This window comes from Monodelphis domestica, chromosome 5, assembly GCF_027887165.1.
Source record: "Monodelphis domestica isolate mMonDom1 chromosome 5, mMonDom1.pri, whole genome shotgun sequence".
NCBI lineage: Eukaryota > Metazoa > Chordata > Mammalia > Didelphimorphia > Didelphidae > Monodelphis > Monodelphis domestica.
In genome coordinates, this window is record NC_077231.1 from 94,480,661 (window position 1) to 94,501,032 (window position 20,372).

The 20,372-nt window shown below is 40.1% G+C and overlaps 1 protein-coding gene across 9 annotated transcripts; it reads right to left on the reverse strand.

Annotated features, from left to right (window-relative positions):
• Positions 1-1,850: 1,850 nt before the first annotated feature.
• Positions 1,851-18,467, reverse strand: MTERF2 (mitochondrial transcription termination factor 2). 9 transcript variants are annotated; one of them, XM_056798800.1, is made up of 3 exons: positions 18,320-18,467; positions 13,965-16,884; positions 1,851-3,308 (listed from the first exon to the last, which is right to left on the reverse strand). In XM_056798800.1, the coding sequence occupies exon 2, from the start codon at positions 16,337-16,339 to the stop codon at positions 14,528-14,530; it is 1,812 nt and encodes a 603-aa protein (XP_056654778.1). In that variant the 5' UTR covers positions 16,340-16,884; positions 18,320-18,467; the 3' UTR covers positions 1,851-3,308; positions 13,965-14,527. The 9 variants fall into 9 exon arrangements, with proteins under 9 accessions (XP_056654778.1, XP_056654780.1, XP_056654782.1 ...); XM_056798802.1 differs by having other exon boundaries at positions 1,851-6,706; XM_056798804.1 differs by having other exon boundaries at positions 18,320-18,466.
• Positions 18,468-20,372: the final 1,905 nt, after the last annotated feature.

Sequence of the window (20,372 nt, forward strand, 5' to 3'; positions counted from 1 at the left end):
CTGTTCGCTCAGTACACCAGTGTATGGACAAGGGGTTATGCTGTCCAGGGAACAACTGAGCTAAGTGGAGGTTTTCCACTGGATTTCCTTTAGTGTGGCATTAATTACATTTGACTTCAGAAATGAAGTCCAGTTACAGCAGCGGTTCTCAATCTCTCAATTTGTAGCAATGAGAAGACATAATGCATATCAGGTATTTACATTCCGAATCATAACTGAAGCAAAATTACAGCTTTGAAGTAGCCACCAAAATCATGTTTTGGTTTGGGGTCACTGCAACATGCGGGGTCCTGGCATTAGAAAGGTGGAGAACCACTGAGTTACAGAAAAGATATGAGGGATGAAATTATTCCTTGTTTGGAAGCATAAATCTGGAGCCATTTCTCTTTCAGCTTGTCATATCTGACACTTTATGGCATGGAAAGTGAATGGAAAAGTATTTCTGATAAAGCCTTATTCATGCCAAGCACTGGGATACACACAGAAAATCAAGGTCCTTGTTCTTAAGGAGCCTTCCATTCTCTTTGGGAAAGACCACACATGATATAGAGGGTTTCAGCTCAGTGGTGAATGGAAGGGCCGAGGAGTACCACTATCTGCCGTAACAAGTTTTAAAAATAATTGTATGAAAAATAATGTTTAAAAAAATTGTATGAGTTTCTAAACTCCTTTAATAGGAGAATCTAAAATGTGTGTCAGGAATATTAGAAAGAAGAGTTGATACAAATTCCAAAGGGTAGATACCTGTGCAAGACTGTTCCCACCTTTGTATAGACTTTTTCCCTCTTAATCTTTTCTTTGGAAACAGCCTCGGAGTTTTTCTTCCATTTTAGATCATAAGTTCCTCAAGGATGAGAAAAATCATGCCCTTTCCACGCTTTGTCATAAATGTGCAAACACAGGCATGTTTGCCATTTGTGACTCGTGGTTATAGGACCTCTCTGGGTAAGCACATACCCAACAGGGCTTTGACTTTAAAGGAAAGAAACCTCCATTTACTACATCCCCCCAACTTCCCCGCCAGTTTCATGATTATAATGCTGGTGCTGAGGAACAAAAATTCAGACACACTTTGTGGGCTAATAAGCATTCTGTGAAAGCCTTTTTTGATGTATTAATAGGGGACATTTGACCTGTATTATAGTTTACCATATATAAATAATGTTCAGTGTTTTCTCCCTCTACCATACAGTTTAATATAAGCAGAGCTGGAAATGGGAGGGAAAAAAAGGATTGTGTACAGATGCAGGATCCACATCTCCTGTTAGGCAAATCATATAAAATCTAGCTTCCTGCTTTGCATAATAGGCTTATCAAATTAAAAATTTGTAAGTAGAATGATTGAAATCTGAGTGCTTCTATTTTAGGGGCCCACATGACATGACATGACCTCTTTTAAAGGGAAATGTTCTTTCTAAAAATGGTTGTATATAGTTGGGATTTTTGTGTGTCCTGGGTTTCTTTATTAAAGTGGGTCATATTTATAAGGTAATATACTTTTATGAGTATTAGTTGGGATTCTCACATAAAGTACAATTAAAAGCAAGGCTAAAAAAAGACATTTGGAATTAGTTGGTTTCAGTTGATCCCAAATTTTAAACAAAGAAAATAGGACATCTTGTTGGCTAAGTAGTTTGAGATTACATTTAATTTTAAAATACATGTACCACATTACTAACATTTTATATTCATTTCTTTACTGATTGTAACAGCTCTGAACCACACAGAGATATATTTAAACTTGAAATCACTGGGAGATCATCGCCAAGTGTCTATGAAAGGATTCCCTTATAACTTTCTTAGATTAACTGCTATCCAAAGTAAACAACTAATCAAAAACTAACATGCTATTGGCTGAGTATTCACTTTTATTGAAATCGGCTCAAAAGGTTTTATAGATACATTTACATTTCATTACAAAAGCATGATTTATCACAAAATTCACATGATATGGTTGAGAGCTGAGTTAACATAGTAACATACCCAGATGCTTGGCAGGTTCACAAAATGTGTGTTGGTTGGTGAGATACAAAATTTCCAACCACTACATTTTTTTCCATTAGTTGTACAGAGGTACCCTAATTTTCTTTATTATTCTTCAACTTTAAAGGGTGCTACAGGATTAAATAATGGTCTTTCTTTCTTTGCTTGTATTTTACCAAAGTTGGATTCAAACTCTTTCTTGGTTCCATTTAAGTTGTCAAGATTTCCATTCTTGATACTATATCCCAAAGCATTTAGTTTTCGAATTCTGTATTGCACAATTTGTGGTGTTAATTCAAGTACCATTGGTGTTTCTCTTATTTGAGATAAAGAAATCCCTTCCTTCAACAGACCTTGAATCCGTTCCTCTAGAACCGGAGCAGTGTAGTACAAGAGTGCAGGGCACTTTAAAATCAGCTCCTTCAGGTCCTGATCAGTGCACTGAAATGCATTCTTAGAGAACAAGATGCTTTCTTGTACACTGGTAGGGGAAAGTCGAAAAAGAAATCCTTTGAGTTTGGAAAGAAGGTGGAGAACTTCAAAGTCTGTGAAACCGTGATTCTGCAGAAATTCTAGTGTTTTCTTTATGGGAGTGGGTGAAATTAACAAAATAAATGGGTCTTGACTCAACAATTTTAGTAGCCAAACTTTCATGTTGGCTTGGGAGCCCCCTAAATTCAAGTAACTTTCCTGTAGCATCTTGATTATTTGTTTATTATTCTCTATAGAATTACAAAAAATAATGGGTGCAGTTGTCAAGAACCTACTAATGATCACATTCTTGAGTCCCAATTCTTGAAAAAATTTAATATTAAGCCTCCGATTCTCCTGGTCTTTAATAGTAAAGAAAGATTCTGGAAACTGTTCTATTAATGCCACTAACTCTTTCTTATTTCGGCAGACAGATTGCCACAGATCTATCTGGGCATTAACTTCAGTTGGACTACAAAGGATAGCTTCTGGACAGCGTTCCAAGATGTCGGCTATTGCAGTTTCATTAGTGCCGATTTTTTGTAAAATGTTGGCAATTTCTTTAACATATGTTTCCTTCTTGCAAAGCACCCATCCTTTTACTCTTCGAATTTTCCTAATGTCAACTGATAAGCTGCAGAGGTTTTCCACAGTCATGCTATTCTCACCATTGGGCTTTTGTCCATCCATAGTATTGGTGAAGTGCCTTAAGAAAGGTTCATATTTGGATGCTTCAAACTTTTTAGAAGGACACAGTGTGCATGGCTGGGATCTCATCAGTAATATCCTAAACATGCTTGTAATCCCTCGGCCAATGCCCCTCACCATTGTGTAGCTTGCAGTGTATTTAATATCTGGAAGAAAGCAAAGTACCTGAAGGTTAGTGATGCTGCATCCTTTTCCATTTGAGGTGCTTACAGGTAGGATTGGTTTGACTTTAAAACCAAGCCAATTGCAATCATGATCAATTTTTTTTTAATCTTTACCTTCTGTCTTAGAATGAATATTGTATGTTGGTTCCAAGGCAGAGTGGTAAGGACTAGGCAATGGGGATTAAATGACTTGCTCAGGGTCACACTCCTAGGAGGAATCTGAGGCCAGATTTGAACTTGGGACCGTCTCTCTCCACTGGGCCACCTAGCTGTCCTCAAAATTTTTCTTTTTTAACTTACTTTTTCTGTCTTAACAAGTCTAAGACAAAAGAACAAGGGCTGATACTTCAACCACTAATACGAGATTCCAGTTAATCCGATTTCTTGCCCAAAGTTAACTAGTTCACACTTCTGTGGTGCTTCTGGTATAAAAAGCTGTTTCTTCCCCAAAGCTCTGAAAGGTAGCTAGTATTGACATTATTATCTTTGTCTTGAGACTGAGCTCTCCAGAAAAGAGCGCTGTGTGATAAGTGTAGGAAGCAGATGGGAACTCTGGCAGCTTTCCCCAGGGCTCTGCTGTGTGGCCGCTAATGTAGTACAGCTCCAAAAAAGTTCACTTTTGGAAGATGTGCACAGTACTTCTTAAAGCACGAACTTATTTGTATCGATAGAAAAGTAAATATAAGCAGATACCTTATTGCTCTTCTGCCTTAAATCTGATATTGAGATAAAGCATAAGAGTTTTTTTGTGGGGAGATGTCAGTAGATTTCAGGGACATTTTTTACCATTACCTGGGCAGGAAATCAGCCACTATTACCAAACAAGAGTATGAATTTTCAAATGAAGCCATTCTGGAAAATGTACAATAAGATGCATAATTAAACATGCATTTCTAATCTAAAAAAATGAGAATATTGACTCAGCAGAATTACACAAGAAGGCGATGTTTCCTTGTTAACAGTTGCCAATTTCCTCTTACAAATTAAGTGAAATTTCATTTTAGAAATATAGTTGTTACTTTATAAACAAGACCAGCAAAGACCTTTAAGACATATGTTTCTTCTATGGCTTGAAATTAGGAAAAGTTGCCACCAGGGTAGTGACCTGGTTTACTGACTGGAATGAATGGTTTTCCTTCTGGTGTAGCCAACAGGAAAGTTGCCATGTTTTTACATGGTTTTAATCATAATTACTGATTAAACTAGCCAAATATATACACTTTTTGTTTAAAAAATTTTTTTTAATCTTTTCAGCTACACACACCAAAAAACCCAATTTTTGACAGTTTTTTAAAAATTTTTAAATTCAGATTTTCTCCCTCCCAGAGGTGATGAATAGTCTGATTGAGACTGCCAAGTATATATGTTAAAGAATGAAGTAAACTTAAAGATAAAAACAGAGGCAACCTTTTAATAGAAAAATCACTGGACTAAGGAGGATATGGGGTTTTAGTACCAAATCTTTTATGTGATTGGCTACTTCTTTAGGCTTTCTTGCTGGTAAGACAAGGAGGTTGGAATAGAGGGTGCTTTAAGAAAGTCATAGGAAATATAAAGAGCTTAACAGTTAGTTGCTGCTGGTTTTCCTCCTGGTTTAAAAATACTCAATCCCATTATTTGGTGACTGCTTGTAAAAACGTTATCACTCTATGCCTCTGTTTCCTCATCTATAAAATGAGTCAAAGTAAAGTCCTTCCCACTTCTGGCTCTTTCTGAAGTTTCCTTCCAGGATAAAAGATTTGAGTGTGGCTTGAGGTGAGGAACCAGGGCTGGATTCCAGCCCTCCCTTCCCCCAGCTAATTCTGTTCTCTGGCTCACCCAGTGTGTTAGTGCATCTGAGACACCATAGCAGATTGGCTGATTTTTCCCTCCCCCTCTTCCTTGGTACCTTTGCTTGCTTATCCCCGTCTCTGCACAGGCAGCAGCAGAGAGGCTGTGCCTGGTAGAGGGCCTCTGTTAGATTGTTTTTCTTTGCTATTTTTAGTCACAGCTTCCTTTTTACAGACAGGAGTTAGCCATTTGGTGTTGCTAGAACATGCTTGCAATCTTGGTTTTTATTTCAATTCAATTTTATTTTGCTTTTCTATTCCAAGTTCTCTCCTCTCTGCCCTTTCTCCATCCACTGAGAAGGCAGGAAATACAAAATCCATTATGCAAATTTAGTCATTCATAACATCAGTCCCATTCTTTAAAAAGAAGTTTCCCGTCAGTTCTTTGTCCAGGGGTGACAGCGTTTTCATCACTGCACTGACCAGTTACTAAGTCTTTCACACCCATGCTAACAGGGTTGCTGTTGCTTTGTAGTTCTGGTTCTGCTCACTTTGTAGCAATTCCTATAAACCCAATGGGTTTTTCAGAAACCATCCGCTCCAGCATTTTTTCAAACGCAGTAAGACTCCATCATGTTCACAGACCATCACTAGTTCAGCCATTCCCCTTAGTTTCCAGTTTTTTGCCACTACAGAAAGAGCTGCTATAAGTATTGTACACATGGGTTTATTTCATCTCTTTGGGGTGTAGCCTTCATAGTGCTCTTTCTGGGCCAAAAGGTATGTAGTTTAATGGCTTTGGGGGCATATTTCCAAATTGCTCTCAGAATGGTTGGACTAGTTCAGAGCTCCCCCAACAGTGGGTTAATGGACTTATTTTCCACTACTCCCTCCAACGTGCTGGCAATCTTAAATTAAATCTTAAATTTGGGTCATTTACTCATTCATATGAGGTAGAAGTGGACTTTTTTTGATCTTGAGTTAAAAAAAAAAAGATTAAGCCTGCTTCCAATGTGTGTATGATTTCAAATTATACCCAAGAAATGCTGTATTATGTACATCATGAAACGAAAAACAGAAATGGTTAAAAATGTGGTCCTAGGATCCACAGGGAGCTCCTGGGGTTTGAATAGGGGAACGCTATAGTCAGGGGTCTCACTTGGGGAGCAATGGAGGGGGTGGGATATAAGACATGGAGACAAAGGAGGCTGCTGCAATAATCCAGCCAAGGGTGAATTAAAGTTGAGAGAAGCTGACTGGCCAGGGCCACTAAGCTCACAACTAGGAAATGCCACAGTCTAGGTTTTCTCATGTGTAAAATGAAGAGGTTGGGTGAGAGCCTCCGAGGTCCCTCTCAGTTCTCCATCTGTGATCCTGTGTGGATATCATTGGGAGAAGTGAACCGAGTGAGTGTGGGGGAGAAGGCTTGGGTTTGATGGGCAGGCACTGCCTGCCCATTTATTGCTGGCCTCCCACCCTCTTGCTATGCAGATCATCTACTCAGAGGGTCACCGAAATAGGCAGGGCAGATCCAAGAATCAGAAAAACTTTGCCTAGCTGTGAGCCCATCAACACCCTCTGTTTAAGCTCTCCCAGCTTTCCTTTCTGCACCTGCAAAATAGGGATAATAATTATATTACCTGACAGGATTGTTGTGAAGGAAGCATTTTGCAAACCTCAAAGTGCTAAATTTTGCTACTAACATCTCAGAATTGGTTCAGGTACGGCTTTATAATTAATTAGAGGGACTCTACCTGAAAACAAAAAACACCGAATTGAATGAAGCCCGATGGTCGGTTCCAAATGAAAACATCCATCGCCCTGATGACAAAACTTTTTGAATAGACCAGGCTGGTCTATTCATTGAAGACCATCAAAGGGTCCAAACAGGAAGCACTTGGCTGAGCTCACATCACTGGCATAATCTTCACTTTTTCTTGATCTCATCTTTTTAATTTTTAAAAATGTATTTCAGTTCTATGTAAAAACACTTTTTGACAATTGTTTTCTGACATTTTAGGATTCAGATTTTCTCGCTACCTCTCTGAGGCAGTACATTGTTTACACCGGTTCTTTCATGCAATAAAGCACAACCTCGGGGTGCCACCCCGCCACAAGAGAAGACTTCAGTAGACGGGGCACCGTCCCCAGCTGGGAGGAAGCACGTGTACCACTGAAACCTAAGATACTTATATATATTTTTTAAGCTTCAAAAGTTACAAGACAAACCAAGTCTAAATTGAGGGGAGCTGAAGTGGAGGTTTTTCTAAACCTGTAGGAGCCGTTAGAAGCCAAGCTGCCCCTCCGGCCACGATGACTCCAGTCTTCCAGCAGCCAGCTTGTGGGTGTGGAGTTCATTGGAAGCAGAGAAGGGAGACGGACTTCTTACAATATAGCCATCTCCTCTTGTTTCTTCTCTATGACATTGCTAACATCCCTGGTTTTAGTGGCAGGGTGAGACATCTAGTTTGACACGGCTTCTCCAGCTTTGTTACCCTTGTATATAACCAAGGAGAGGAATGGCCTCTAGGTGACTAAAAGGGCACGAGTACGATCCTTAGTTAACAAAGTGCCTATGATGTGCAGCTAGCCAGGCACTGGGCCTGGAGTTAGGAAGACTCTTCTTTCTGAGTCCAAATCTGGCCTCAAACCCTTACTAGCTGTATGACCCTGAGCAAGTCACTTCACCTTGTTTGCCTCAGTTTCCTCAGTCTATAAAATGAGCTGGAGAAGAAAATGGCAAATCACTCCAGTGTCTCTGCCAAGGAAGCCCCAAGTGGGGTCATGGAGAGTTGGACACAACTGAAAAATGAATAACTACAACATGCAAGCCATTCTGGCAGGTGATGGGCAACCAAATGAACACTATTATCTGCCTTTTACACTACAGTGCATTGTTTTGCCAACATTTCATACGTTACTTGGTTTGACTGGAAGATAGGTGCCACTGTGATCCCCATTTTAGAGATGAGAAACTGAGGCTCAGCTAATGTCAGAAGCAAAATGTAAACTTAGGTCTTCTTGATTATAAGTCCACACCTATCTGTTATACTATGCTGCCTATGAAAAATGACGTTCACACGTAGATTAGATCACACATGATCTAATCTAAATGAGACCGTACCTCCGGCTCGCTCTCCTTTGTTTCCGCCAGAAGTCTGAGGAGAGAGATCACTTCCAGCACCAAAAGGGCGCGGGATGGAGGCCTTGCCGGGAGAGAACGACGGGCATCTGAGAGGAGTCTATTTCGTGAACAAAGGGCCGCAGTGGCTCGGCATGAATGTCTGCCACGCTGCATAAAGGCGGCTGGTGAGATAAGCCGAGGCGCAGTCTATCAGACAACCTGAAGGCCAGGCTCAAGAGCCGAAGTCTGACATAGTCTAATGGAACATCACAGAAGGTTTCTGAGTACAGTAATAACAAGGCCTTAACAATATAATATGATTACTTTGGCAGCTGGGGTGTGTGTGTGGGGAACTAACCCTCACAATACATTATTATAAATAAAATTAAAAATTGGTTTATAAATAAAAATTAATTCTAAGGCTTATTACTAGAGTTAGAAGCATTTGTTAGTAGAAAGATAGTCTAAAATTCTAGTCCTCCCTTGCAGCAGGTACAAAAGCAGAGAGACACACCACTGCCTCCCCCTCCCCCTCCCCTGGGCTTTTCCTGCCTAAGCTCCAGCTCCCTATGTCATGCTTGTCTGCCCTGGCTCATGTGGTGACATTACATCAAGCCTCAGATCCAGTGGATGACTCCTGTGTCCCACCACTGGGATGCTGCGTGATGGAGGTATTTTACTTCACACAATCGGATGAGAGATGAAGGCCGGAACTAGCATGGCTGCAGTAGGAGAGGAGAGGAGATGAGTGAGGGGCCAAATGCATCTGGTGGGATCCATGGAATGAGAGACAGGAGTCAAAGACAATTCCAAGGTCAAGAGCCTGAGTACCTAGAAGGATGTGGAGTTACCTATTTAAGGTTCTGACAGAGAGAAACTGAAGGTTTGAAAATACAGTGTTGAAAATCTGGGGATATTGATGTAGGACTCATCTGCATAGGTGATAACTGAATCTGTAGGGGTAAATGAACTCACAAAGGGAGAATATATTCTAGGATGGACCCTTGAGAAAAACCCACACTTAAAAGAGGTTTACACCTGTACCCAAAAAAAAGATAAAAGAAAAAGATCCAAAAATATTTGTAGCAGCTCTTTATGTGGCAGCAAATTAAGGGGAGGGGGAAGGTCCCCCTCAATTGGGTCTTGGCTGAGCAAATTATGGTAAATGAATACAACGGAATATTATTGCACTGTAAGAAATAATAAAAGATGGTTTTAGAGAAACCTGGGAAAACTAGCACCAACTGATCCAAGTAAGGACCAGTGTAAAAGAGTATACAAAGACAGCATCACATACTACTGTTTTCCTGATAGAGATTTGGGTGTGGAATGAGACATACATTTTGTACAGTCAATTAGGTAATGTTTTGCTTGATATATTTATTTGTTATACAGATTTTCTTTTTTTAAACAGTTTTTTTGGGGGCAGGAAGATATCAGGGTGTTAAGGAAATAAAGATAGTGTTAGAGATGCTGTTAAACAAAGAGTCAATGAAGGATTTTTAAAAATGCATAGAAGAAAATATAGATAAACAGGTCAGCTTTGGAAGTTAGATGTTAAGTTTATTACATACTAAATTTGTTTTCTCCTATGTTCTGTTTTGTATATAGAAAGGCTCATTTTATTTGGTGTTCAGTTAAAAATTAAAAAAAAAAAACAACAACTTAGGAAGATGAGGAGCAAAGAAAAAACTATTGACTGTTCAAAATGAAAGATGTGTGATATTTTAGACAAATATTTAGAGGAAATCTGGTGCCTAAAATACTCAAAATGCTATTATCACTTTAAATGGTACATTTGCACTGAAATAGATTAATTTTTCTCAAAACCTCAATGAATGCTGAATGCTCTTGTTAAGATTTTGGATTCTTCAGGTCTGGCTCTCTTGGGATCTACAGGTTTTTCTCCTGATTTGTAGCCATTTTGCATTTATGCAAAGGATTTCCAGCCAGTCAGCAATGCTTCCTGAATCCTCCACCATGTGTGCAAAGCACATTGTGGAGTTATAAAGGAAGCCAGTGGTTCAGTTTTTCTGAGAATAAGATTCTTTTTTGAAAATAAAGTCATGGCTTTTTCCAATAATGCAATTGCAACACTATTAGTGTCTGTTGATTGAGAAAAATAGGAGGAAAAAAGTGACTCTCAATTCCATGTGGGAGTTTTAAAGACATCTACATTTAGCTGAAAAACAGTAAATCATATTTGTGATTATGTATTCCACAAAGAGAAGACATGATTACTTATTCTGCTGAGTTGCCTTGCTATATAAGTATTAGCTATTCTTGTCAACAGAATTGTTTTGTAGAACGGCTGATATTAACCACATCTAGAACTATCATTTGGAATAATCACAATAATTATAGTCACTTTCCCCCTCTACATGGGTTTGATTTCTTTCTCTTTACTCCTTTGTTGACCCAAACCTAACCTAATCTTAGTAGTCCCAAACCCAACCTAATCTCCTCTACATCCCAACTCCAGAGTGGACCCTTCTCATGGGAGCTCTCAACATAGTGGAGGATGGGCTATAATGGAGAGAGACTTGGGACAGGGAGACCAGCCTGCAGTAGCCTAGGCATGGGGTGATGAGGGCCTGCATCAGAGGTGGTGGCGGCTCTGAGGAGAGAAATGGGAAGGTACAGTTGACAGATCTTGGCAATAGACACGAGAATGGGGAGTCCAGGATGACACCTAGGCTGTGAGGCTGGGTGACTGCGAGGGTGGTGGGGCCCTTGACAGTAAAAGGAAACTCAGGTAGAGGGTAGGTTCAGCTTTGAACATAATGGAGTTTATGGGACATCCAGTTTAGAATGTTCAGGAGGCAGTTAGAGGTGCAAGAATGGAGATCAGGGGAGAGATTAGGGCTAATAAGAATAAGAGCTAGTATTTATATTTACATAGTGCTTACTATGTGCTATACTAGGCTAAACACTTTACAATAATTTTCCCATCTGATCATCACAATTGTCCTGGGAGACAGGTGCTATTATTCCATTTTAAAGATGAAGAAACTAAGGCAGATAGAATGAAGTGACTTTTCCAGGGTCTCACAATGACCAAGGCCAGATTTGAATTCAGATCTTACTAACTCCAGGCCTGGTGCTCCATCCACTAAAATGCATGGAAGTTGGTGAGATCAACAAACAAAATAGAATTAAGGGAGAAAAGGATCCAGGACAGAGCCTTTTGGGACTCCATGGCTAGCAGAACCTGGATGAAGAGATAGGAGAATCAGAAAGAGTAGTGTCATGAAAACCTAAAGAAAAGAGACTATTACAGAGAAGTGTAATGGGTCATGTCAAAGACTGTAGAGAGGTCAAGGAGGATGAAGACTGAGAAAAGACCATCAGATGTGGCTATTAGGAGATCACTGGTAACTTTGAAGAGAGCTACTCTGACTGGATGATGAGGTCAGAAGCCAGACTGGTAGAGATTTAAGAGTGGTGGAATCTGCTGTAGAAGGCCTTCCTAAGTTTAACCCCAAAAGGAAGGAGAAGTATTGGAGAGCTATCAGGGACAGATGAATGGATGGGTGGGATCAAGTGAGCATTTTTTGAGGATGGAGGAGACAAGGGTGTGTTTATATGCAGCAGGGAAGCTGCCAAAAGCTAGGGAGAAATGGAAGATAAGTGAGAAGGCAGGTATGATAAAGGGGGTGATCTGCTGGAGAGGATATATAAGGAAGTAGAAGGGTTCTTTTTGGCAAGAAGAAAGGTCACCCTCATGTGAGACAGGGTTGAGGAAGAGATTGAGGGAATGGGGAGAGAGGAATGTCAGGTGCACCAAGAAAACAAAGAGGCCACTGCAATGACAATTCAAAAGGAGGAGAAAATTTCAAGAAGTGGGAGACTAGTCAATAGTGCAGTGGTTGAAGTGGAAACTAGATTGTAAAGAAAAGAGAGAGGATCATAGAAGTTTAGCTGGCCATCTAGTTCAATCCCATCCTGAAGACAGTTCTTTGAATTTTTCCCTTAGTTTGAAACAAAAATCTGTCTTCTCTTTTACTCACTGTTTCATTCCAGGTAATATGTAGTTTTACCTACATGCCTCCCCAAATCAGGCCAACAGCTCATAGACCTAGGATTTTGTTGGGTATTTGCTGGGGAACTCTTCACCAAAGCATCCCTCTCCCATTTCTGGCTGAAGAGATAAGTCTTAGACAGCTGCATAAGGCTCAGAAAGTTAACTGATTTGTCTGGAGCACTATGAGATCTGAACCTCGGTCTTCTTGATTCCACATCCAATATTCTGTCCATTAACTAATCATGCTACCTATTACTCCAAATTAGTTAACGAAACTGATTAGATATGCAGAATCACTAAGAAACAGAACAATTTTATGTTTTTTCCATATGCAAGGAATGATAGTGACAGTGACAGAACATCAAAAGCCTAAACTTTAGCTGGTTATCACTTAAAAATTAACCTGGTTAGGAGCAGTTGGGTGACTCAGTGGATTGAAAGCCAGGCCTAGAGACAAGAGATTCTGGGTTCAAATGTGGCCTTAGACACTTCCTAGCTGTGTGACCCTTACCTCTTTTCTGCCTTAAAACTGGTACATAGTTTTGATTCTAAGACAGAATGTAAGGATTAAAAAAAAAAAATTAACCTGGTTGCCAGGAAAACTAGAAAGCAGTGTGGCATAAAGGTACAGACCAGATCTCACCCCACACATTACAGGAAGCTGCAAATGGATACAAAAATGACCTAAATGTGAAGGGGACAACATAAACAATTAGAGAAAGAAAGGTGATAACTTTCAGATGACATGAAAAATTAAATGGACAATTTTGATTACATACAATTGAAAAGTTTTTGCATGAACACAATCAATGTGGTTAGAATTAGGGAGAAAGTATATTTGGCCTGCCACTTACTAGCAGTGTGACCTAGGCAAGTCATTTAACCCTGTTTGCCTCAGTTTCCTTATCTGTCAAATAAGCTGGAGAAAGAAATGGAAACCACTTCAGTATCTGTGCCCAGGAAACACCAAATGGGGTCATGAAGAGTCGGACTCAACTGAAATGACCAAACAATAACAAAATAGTTGGCCTATCTGAAAAATCTCCTTACAGACAAAAAAAAGTTGTATACTAACAAACATATATTCTAATTAAAATGGGAAATAGTTTCTTTTGAAAGGCTATGTAATTACAATCCATAATTTTTATTTTACTCTTTGCTACCACTACAATGCTGTGCTTTGGCAAATACACAACTTGTTTCTGATATCCAGTAGAGTCCTTGTATCTGTGAGGGATACATCTAAGACCTACCATGGATGGTTGAAACCCTGGATATAGATGAACATCCATTGACCCCATGTATAATATTATTTTCTTGTATATACACACATAAAATAAGGTTGAAAGGATAAACACAGAGTAAGACATACCATTGTACATTATATAGTACTGTATTCTCCCTCTCAAATGAAAAGGATTCTGAAATTTTAACCTAATCCTCAAGAGATGACAACATAATGAAAAAAATATCATTTATCAGAGAATGATCAAACAGTGAAGATTGTACCCTCTATACAATTTGAAGGACAAAGGAACAATGAAATTATGATTTATATACTACTCAAAGGATGAAGACACAATGGAAAAACATACCTGTACTGTTACACATTTTATGATGAGAAATTACCTGTATAGAAAATTGTATCCTATACTGTTCCTATCCATATCATGTAATGAAGAGTTTAATTTGTTAGAAAATGGCTCATTGTGGATACTCACCGGCTTCTCAGTTCTTCATTGTTGCTGTGATAATCCGTGACAATGATGATACTGTATCATTCATTTTACTGCAGAGCATGATGGACTGGCCATGTTGTTCAAATGCCAAAGGCACACTGGCCTAAAAGATTATTTTCCAGAGAACTCACACAAGTCAACTGCTCACACAAAGTTCAGAACAAGTGATACAAGGACATTCCCAGGGTCTCTCTGACAAATTTAGTTATTGACTGGGAGACATAGGAGATGCTGGCCCAGGATCATTCGGTATGGTGTATCCACATCAAAGAAGGTGCTGTGCTCTATGAGCAAAACAAAATTGCAGTAGCCCAAAAGAAACATGATAGGTGCCACTTTAGAGACATCTCCATCATAAATGTTTGTAGGGGCTAGCCTTCAGAGCTCCTACTGATCTGATTAGCCACAGTCAGACACACTGCCCATTGACCCCGACATAGTGATGCCATTTAGTTCCTCTTGGAGTAAAAAGGACAACAACCAACAATAGATACAGTGATGAAATGAAGTGGGTGATGGCATAGGCACTGGGATGTTCTTCTAGGTTACTGACCTTCTGACAAGATGCCAAAAGGGTCATCTTCTGAGTCTGGAGAAAGGGAAGGAGATGAAGATGCTGCTTGCTGGATGATATCAGGAGCAGATGATGTTGATGGTTGTGGATTATCAACCGTGGATGCTTCTTTTTGGACCTCTTTAAAGAACACCGTGATAGGGAATTGTTTCTTTTGCCTTTTTAATTCATCAAACATATGCTGGAGAGGTTCCATTGCTTCTGTTATCAAACGGGTAACTTTCATGCTACGTTCCATTATAGGATCATAGTCCATTATCTTCTCCTTTAAGGTTTGTGCTATCTGAAAGACTTCGCCAAATTTTTCAAGTGTCCATTTTGCTGGTTCAGCTTCAGTTTCTTCTTCCTCATCTTCTTCCTCTGCAGCAGACCTAACAAAATCATCCAAGTCCTCATTCATCAAAACCTCATGATGTTCTTCTATGTGATCTACCACTTCTTCAGCTATCATATCAACCAATCCATCACCACCAACTTCTCTTGCTGTTCTAATGATTATGTTTACCTCTCTGTCAATTCCTGGGAAGCCCTTGAAATCATGGACAACTTCACTCCACAAATTATTCCAGCATGCATTCACCGTTTCTGGTTTTAATTCATCCATTGCACCTTTGATGAATGTTATTGCATCAGCAATGCTGAATGATTTCCAGCAGTCCATAATTTCAATATTAGGGTTGGCATCAATTGCTGCTTGAATCATCTCAAACACTTGCCGAGTGTATATGGCCTTGATACACCTAATGATGCCCTGACTGAGTGGCTGAAGCAGTGAGGTTGTGTTAGGTGGCAAAAATAAAACCTGGACATTAGGATCTTCAATGGCAATTGACTCAGGATGGCCAGGTGAGTTATCTATTATTAATAAAACCTTGAAAGGCAACCCTTCCTTCTCCAAATATTTCTTTACTTCAGGAATGAAGCATTCATGGAACCATTCAGTAAATAATACAGCTGTGACCCATGCTTTGAGGTTGTGTTGCCAGAAGACCGGCAAATAATTTTTGTTTTTGTGTTTCAGAGCATGAGGAGTCTTCATTTGGTAAACAACACCAGGCTTTATCATATGCCCAGCTGCATTGCCACAGAGTACCAATGTCAATCTGTCCTTCCATGATTTAAAGCCTGGTGCTTGCTTTGCAGTTTTGTGGATATAGGTTCTATTGGGCATCTTTTTCCAAAACAGTCCCGTTTCATCACAATTAAAAACTTGTTTAGGGTGGTAGCCTCCCTCCTCAATAACTTTCTTTAAATCAGTCATAAACATGGCAGCAGCTTCCTCATCACCAGATGAAGTATCTCTGGTAATTTTTCTATTTTTCAGATTAAACCTATTCCTGAATCTATGTAACCATCCCCTGCTTGCTGTAAATGGCTTGGATTCATCTTTTGTCTTATCTTTTTTCTGAAAGTCCTCATATAGAGTTAAGGCTTTTTGCCGTAACATGTTGCCATCAATGGGCATCCTTTTCCTGCTCATGTCTTCCACCCACAAATTTAATGCTTTTTCTACCTTCACTAACACTTTATCACGCACTGTAGAAGTTACTTTTGCAGTTTGAGGTGCAACAGAAAAACTTGCACGAATTTTGTCTCTATGCTTCATCACTTCACGAATTGAAGATTCATTCTTGCCATACAATCTGGCAATCTCTGCATAGGATTTTTTTTCTTTTTCAATCATATCGAGAATTTTTACTTTTTCACTAATGGGAAGCACTTCACGACTTCTCTTGGGCTTAGAAGCACTACCAGTGCTAGTACTCTTACGCTTTGGAGCCATTATTACAATAAAATAAAAGCTTTCTTAAAGAAAGTCACTGCTACAATGCCTCAACAAATGCAATCAGTGAGAACAGGAGAACCAAACTACTCACATGGAAGCATGGGTATGGGGACAAAGGGAGATGAGTCATGTCCCAGACTAGTAAACTTCATTATGTTAAAGCCTATATTCACTTGGCAGTTGGTTTGAAACTTACGTAGTTTATTTTTTTATTTTCTGGAATTTTCTAAATTTTCCTTTTTTTTTTCCATTTCCCCCCCCATGGTTGACTGTAGCTAACTGAATCAGCAGATACCAAGTTGGCAAATATAGCATAACTGTAAAGGGAAATCTTAATCTTTAAAGAAGGAATCTTTAAAGGTCAGTCTAGTAGAGTCTCTTCATTTTAATAGATGATGAAATAGGCCCAGAGGGAAATGATGTCTCCTTGAGGTCACTCATCTAGTAAGTGGCGGTCAGTCCTTAAAATCCAGCTCATCTTAATCCAGATCCAGGGAGATATCTTCATATCATAATAAGTGCAATAATACCTAAGACTTAAGCTTAGAAAAAAACAAGATTTTCATAATCAAAAAATTTTGTGCACATTTATAGGATCACAGAATTTAGAATTGGAAGTCGTCCTTTAAACTCATCAAAGGAGGTGGGGAAGGACTATAGTGGTATGGGACAGGAAAGGGCCAGTTCTATTCAGAGTATTTGGAGGGCTGTCATGTGGGTGACTTTTCTGCTTAGCCCCAAAGGGCAATATCAGGAGCAGTGGGTGAAGATTAAGAATCTATGTTTCTAAATTGTAAAGACACAGATTTAGGCATGATAAAAACTGTCCACACTGCCTCCAGAGGCCAAGAGTCATTATTAGATGTCTTCAAGTCAAGATTAGATGAGTCCTTGCAAGTTTTGATGTGGAATGGGTTGCCCATCACTGGAAGTCTTCAAGAAAAAGTTGGATGATCATAAATTAATATTAGTCGTAGAGGGCAGTCTTGTTCAGGTGTACCTTGGGAGTACAGGAAGCTAATAGGGCCACTTCCAACTCTTGAGTTTCTGTGAACCAGGAGCAAAGGATGGAAATTCTGGGGTGGAAGAGAAATTTGATATCTGGGAAAATTTCCTAATTAACTAAAAAGTGGAATAGGTATAACTCAGAGACAGTGGGTTTCCCCCTGCCTAGAGGTCCTTCATCTGAAACTGGAGGACCTTGTTAAGGATGATGATGATGATAATAATAATAATAATAATAATAATCTAAAGCTCACCTATTATGTGCCAGGCACTAGGCCCCAAACCAGATTAAAATGTAATTTGGTAACGTTTTTAAAAAAATGCTGTACATCAATAAAGTTAATTTTTGTTTTTGTTTTTGATTTGCTGTGTTCTAAGTCAAAAGGCTGTGGAGGAGATAGTTTCTATTTGAAAACGGGATTTGGTCCTATCCCTTCTTTTTACATATGAGGAAACTGAGGCCCCAGGAGGTTAAAAGATCACCCAAAGCAGGTAGCAAAGCTCCTCTGATAACATTTAGACCAAAGCCACTATTTTACAGCAGGGAAACTGAGGATCAGGGTTAAATGACTCCTCCAAGAGCCCCCAGAATGGGGAGCGGCAAAGCCGGGAGTGACCTTTCTAAAGGTCATCCAATTCAAACCCCTCATTTTACAAGAGGAAACCGAGGCCTAAAGTAAATGGCAGAAGCAGATTTGAACCCCACTCCTCGGACTCCAGCCAGAGCCCTCCCCGCCGCCTTCTTTTTATCCTGGGAAATCTCGGCTAAGATGTCTCTAAATTTAGGTATCACATAAAGACAGGCCCCAAAAGAATCCCTCAAACGCCTCAGAAGGCTCGCGGGGTCTATATAGAGGGCGCGGCCCGAGGCTACCTGTCCCACCCCAGAAGAGCCTGGACAGTTCTCCGGGGGGAGGGGGGGGGCAGCGCGCCCTGAGGGCCGGGAGTGCTCCTCCCCAGCCCCCACCTCACCTGCCTGGGGCGGCCTCTCCTCTTCCGAGTCCTGTCAGCGGAGATTGGCTTCTCTCTCCCGGAAAGCCAACCCTACCTTCCGCCATGGGCCCGCCTCAATCTATTACAGCTCGGCGCTGTCACCTCAGCCTATCAGCTTAATCAGTATCGCCTCAAGTCAGCCTATCACAACTCAGGATAGCCTCCGCCTGAGCCAATCACCGCCCTGTTTAGCTTCACTTTAGCCTATCACAGCTCAATCAGCACCTCCGTTTTAGTTCAGCCTATCACACAGTTTAACATAGCCCGGTCTAAGCTAAGTATAGCCTCGTCTCAACCTATTATAGCTTCGCTTGACCATTTCGGGGTGGGAAACAGAATGATGCCTCTCTGGACTGTTCCAAATCCCTCTCAGAGAGGGGGAGGATGGGGAAAAGAGAGACTAGACCGTACCAATCACACCGAATCATTTCCACAAACTAAGCGGTTGCTAAGATCAGAAGCTGGCCGAAGTGAATAGAACCTTAGAAAGAAAGACGTGGTTAAGTCCTGCCTCTGACGCTTATTAAATAGCATCAGGACCCTGGCCAAGCCACACTCTCAGTGCCTGGGAAGTTCTCCTAAGATTGTAAATTAATAGCTAATATCCATTGGTTCCACCCAATCAATCAATCAATCAGCTAAGAGATAGGAAAAGTTACAAAAATGAAAGCTATGGTTCCTGCCCTCTAGTTAGAAAGGTCAGGGTATGAATGCAAGTAAGTAATGTGGTGAGGGCTGTCTCCCACATATGGCCTTGGGGTGTCATTATGTGGTTGAAAGGGGAGATGAGGCCTCACAGAAGAGCCTCCTTTTCCCTCATTCTTCTCCAAAGGACTTCTTGTTGCCCGGCCACAGTTATATCTGCTGCTCCCTCCAGGGCCCCCCATTCTCCAAGGGGAGACAAGACACTTGAGGGGGTTTCTGCTTCAAGGCCAATCAAAATTCCCATGGTCCTTAGTGCACAACTTTAGTGAGGCACAAGTATATTTCCTCCTCTAGCAAAATACAAACTAAGGAAGATAAAAAATAACTAGCATTACATATTGCTTTAAGATTATATGTTGTCTCATCTGGTATTAGTGCCATTTTACAGCTGAGAAAACTGACGCCAAATTTAAATAATTTGTCCAATCTCACAGATAAGCAAGTAGGTAGAATTTGAACTCACATCTCCCTGACTCCAAGCCTGCACTCTATCTACTGCTTTTGAAATTACTTTGGTATGTTTCAGTATGATGAAATGTAATTGCCACAACCACTATGCACTCTATATAAACATAGGTTGGGGGGGCAGCTGGGTAGCTCAGTGGATTGAGTCAGGCCAAGAGATGGGAGGTCCTGGGTTCAAATGAGGCCTCAGACACTTCCTACCTATGTGACCCTGGGCAAGTCACTTAACCCCAGCTGCCTAGCCCTTACCACTCTTCTGCCTTGGAACCAATACACAGTATTGATTCCAAGATGGAAGGTAAGAGTTTAAAAAAAAAAAAGATCAAGAACAGGTTTTTTTAGTGCTTGCTGTCCAAATGTACTTACTTCTTTCCTAACAGTCTCATTATTTGTTTCCCTAAATTCTGCAAACTGCAGAACAGCACCCAATAGCCCATTAATATCTTCCAAGGCCCTTTGAAGGGCACTGCTTAGGGTATTCAGAAATCATTGTATGAAAGGAAAAATCTTCACACATATGGATAGCAAATTGTGGTTGGCCATTTTATACCCAGTTCTTGGATTCTTTCAGTGACTAAATCATATTAATTAACTATGATATGAGCAAAAAGGGAAAAAAGAATCAGCTGGCATTTCTACTTAGTAAAAATGCCACAGCTAAAGGCAGATATGTATAGTGTGATACCAGTGCCCAAATATTGATTCAAGTTTTATTAAAATTTTTTTCTCATATTCACATTTACCAAACTTTATATATACTAATAGGTATATAATAATATTTTATATACTGATACATTCTGAAGTCTCTATACTCAAGAAATCTATAGAAAAACTAGGTTCAACAAGGGGCCTAGATCAGATT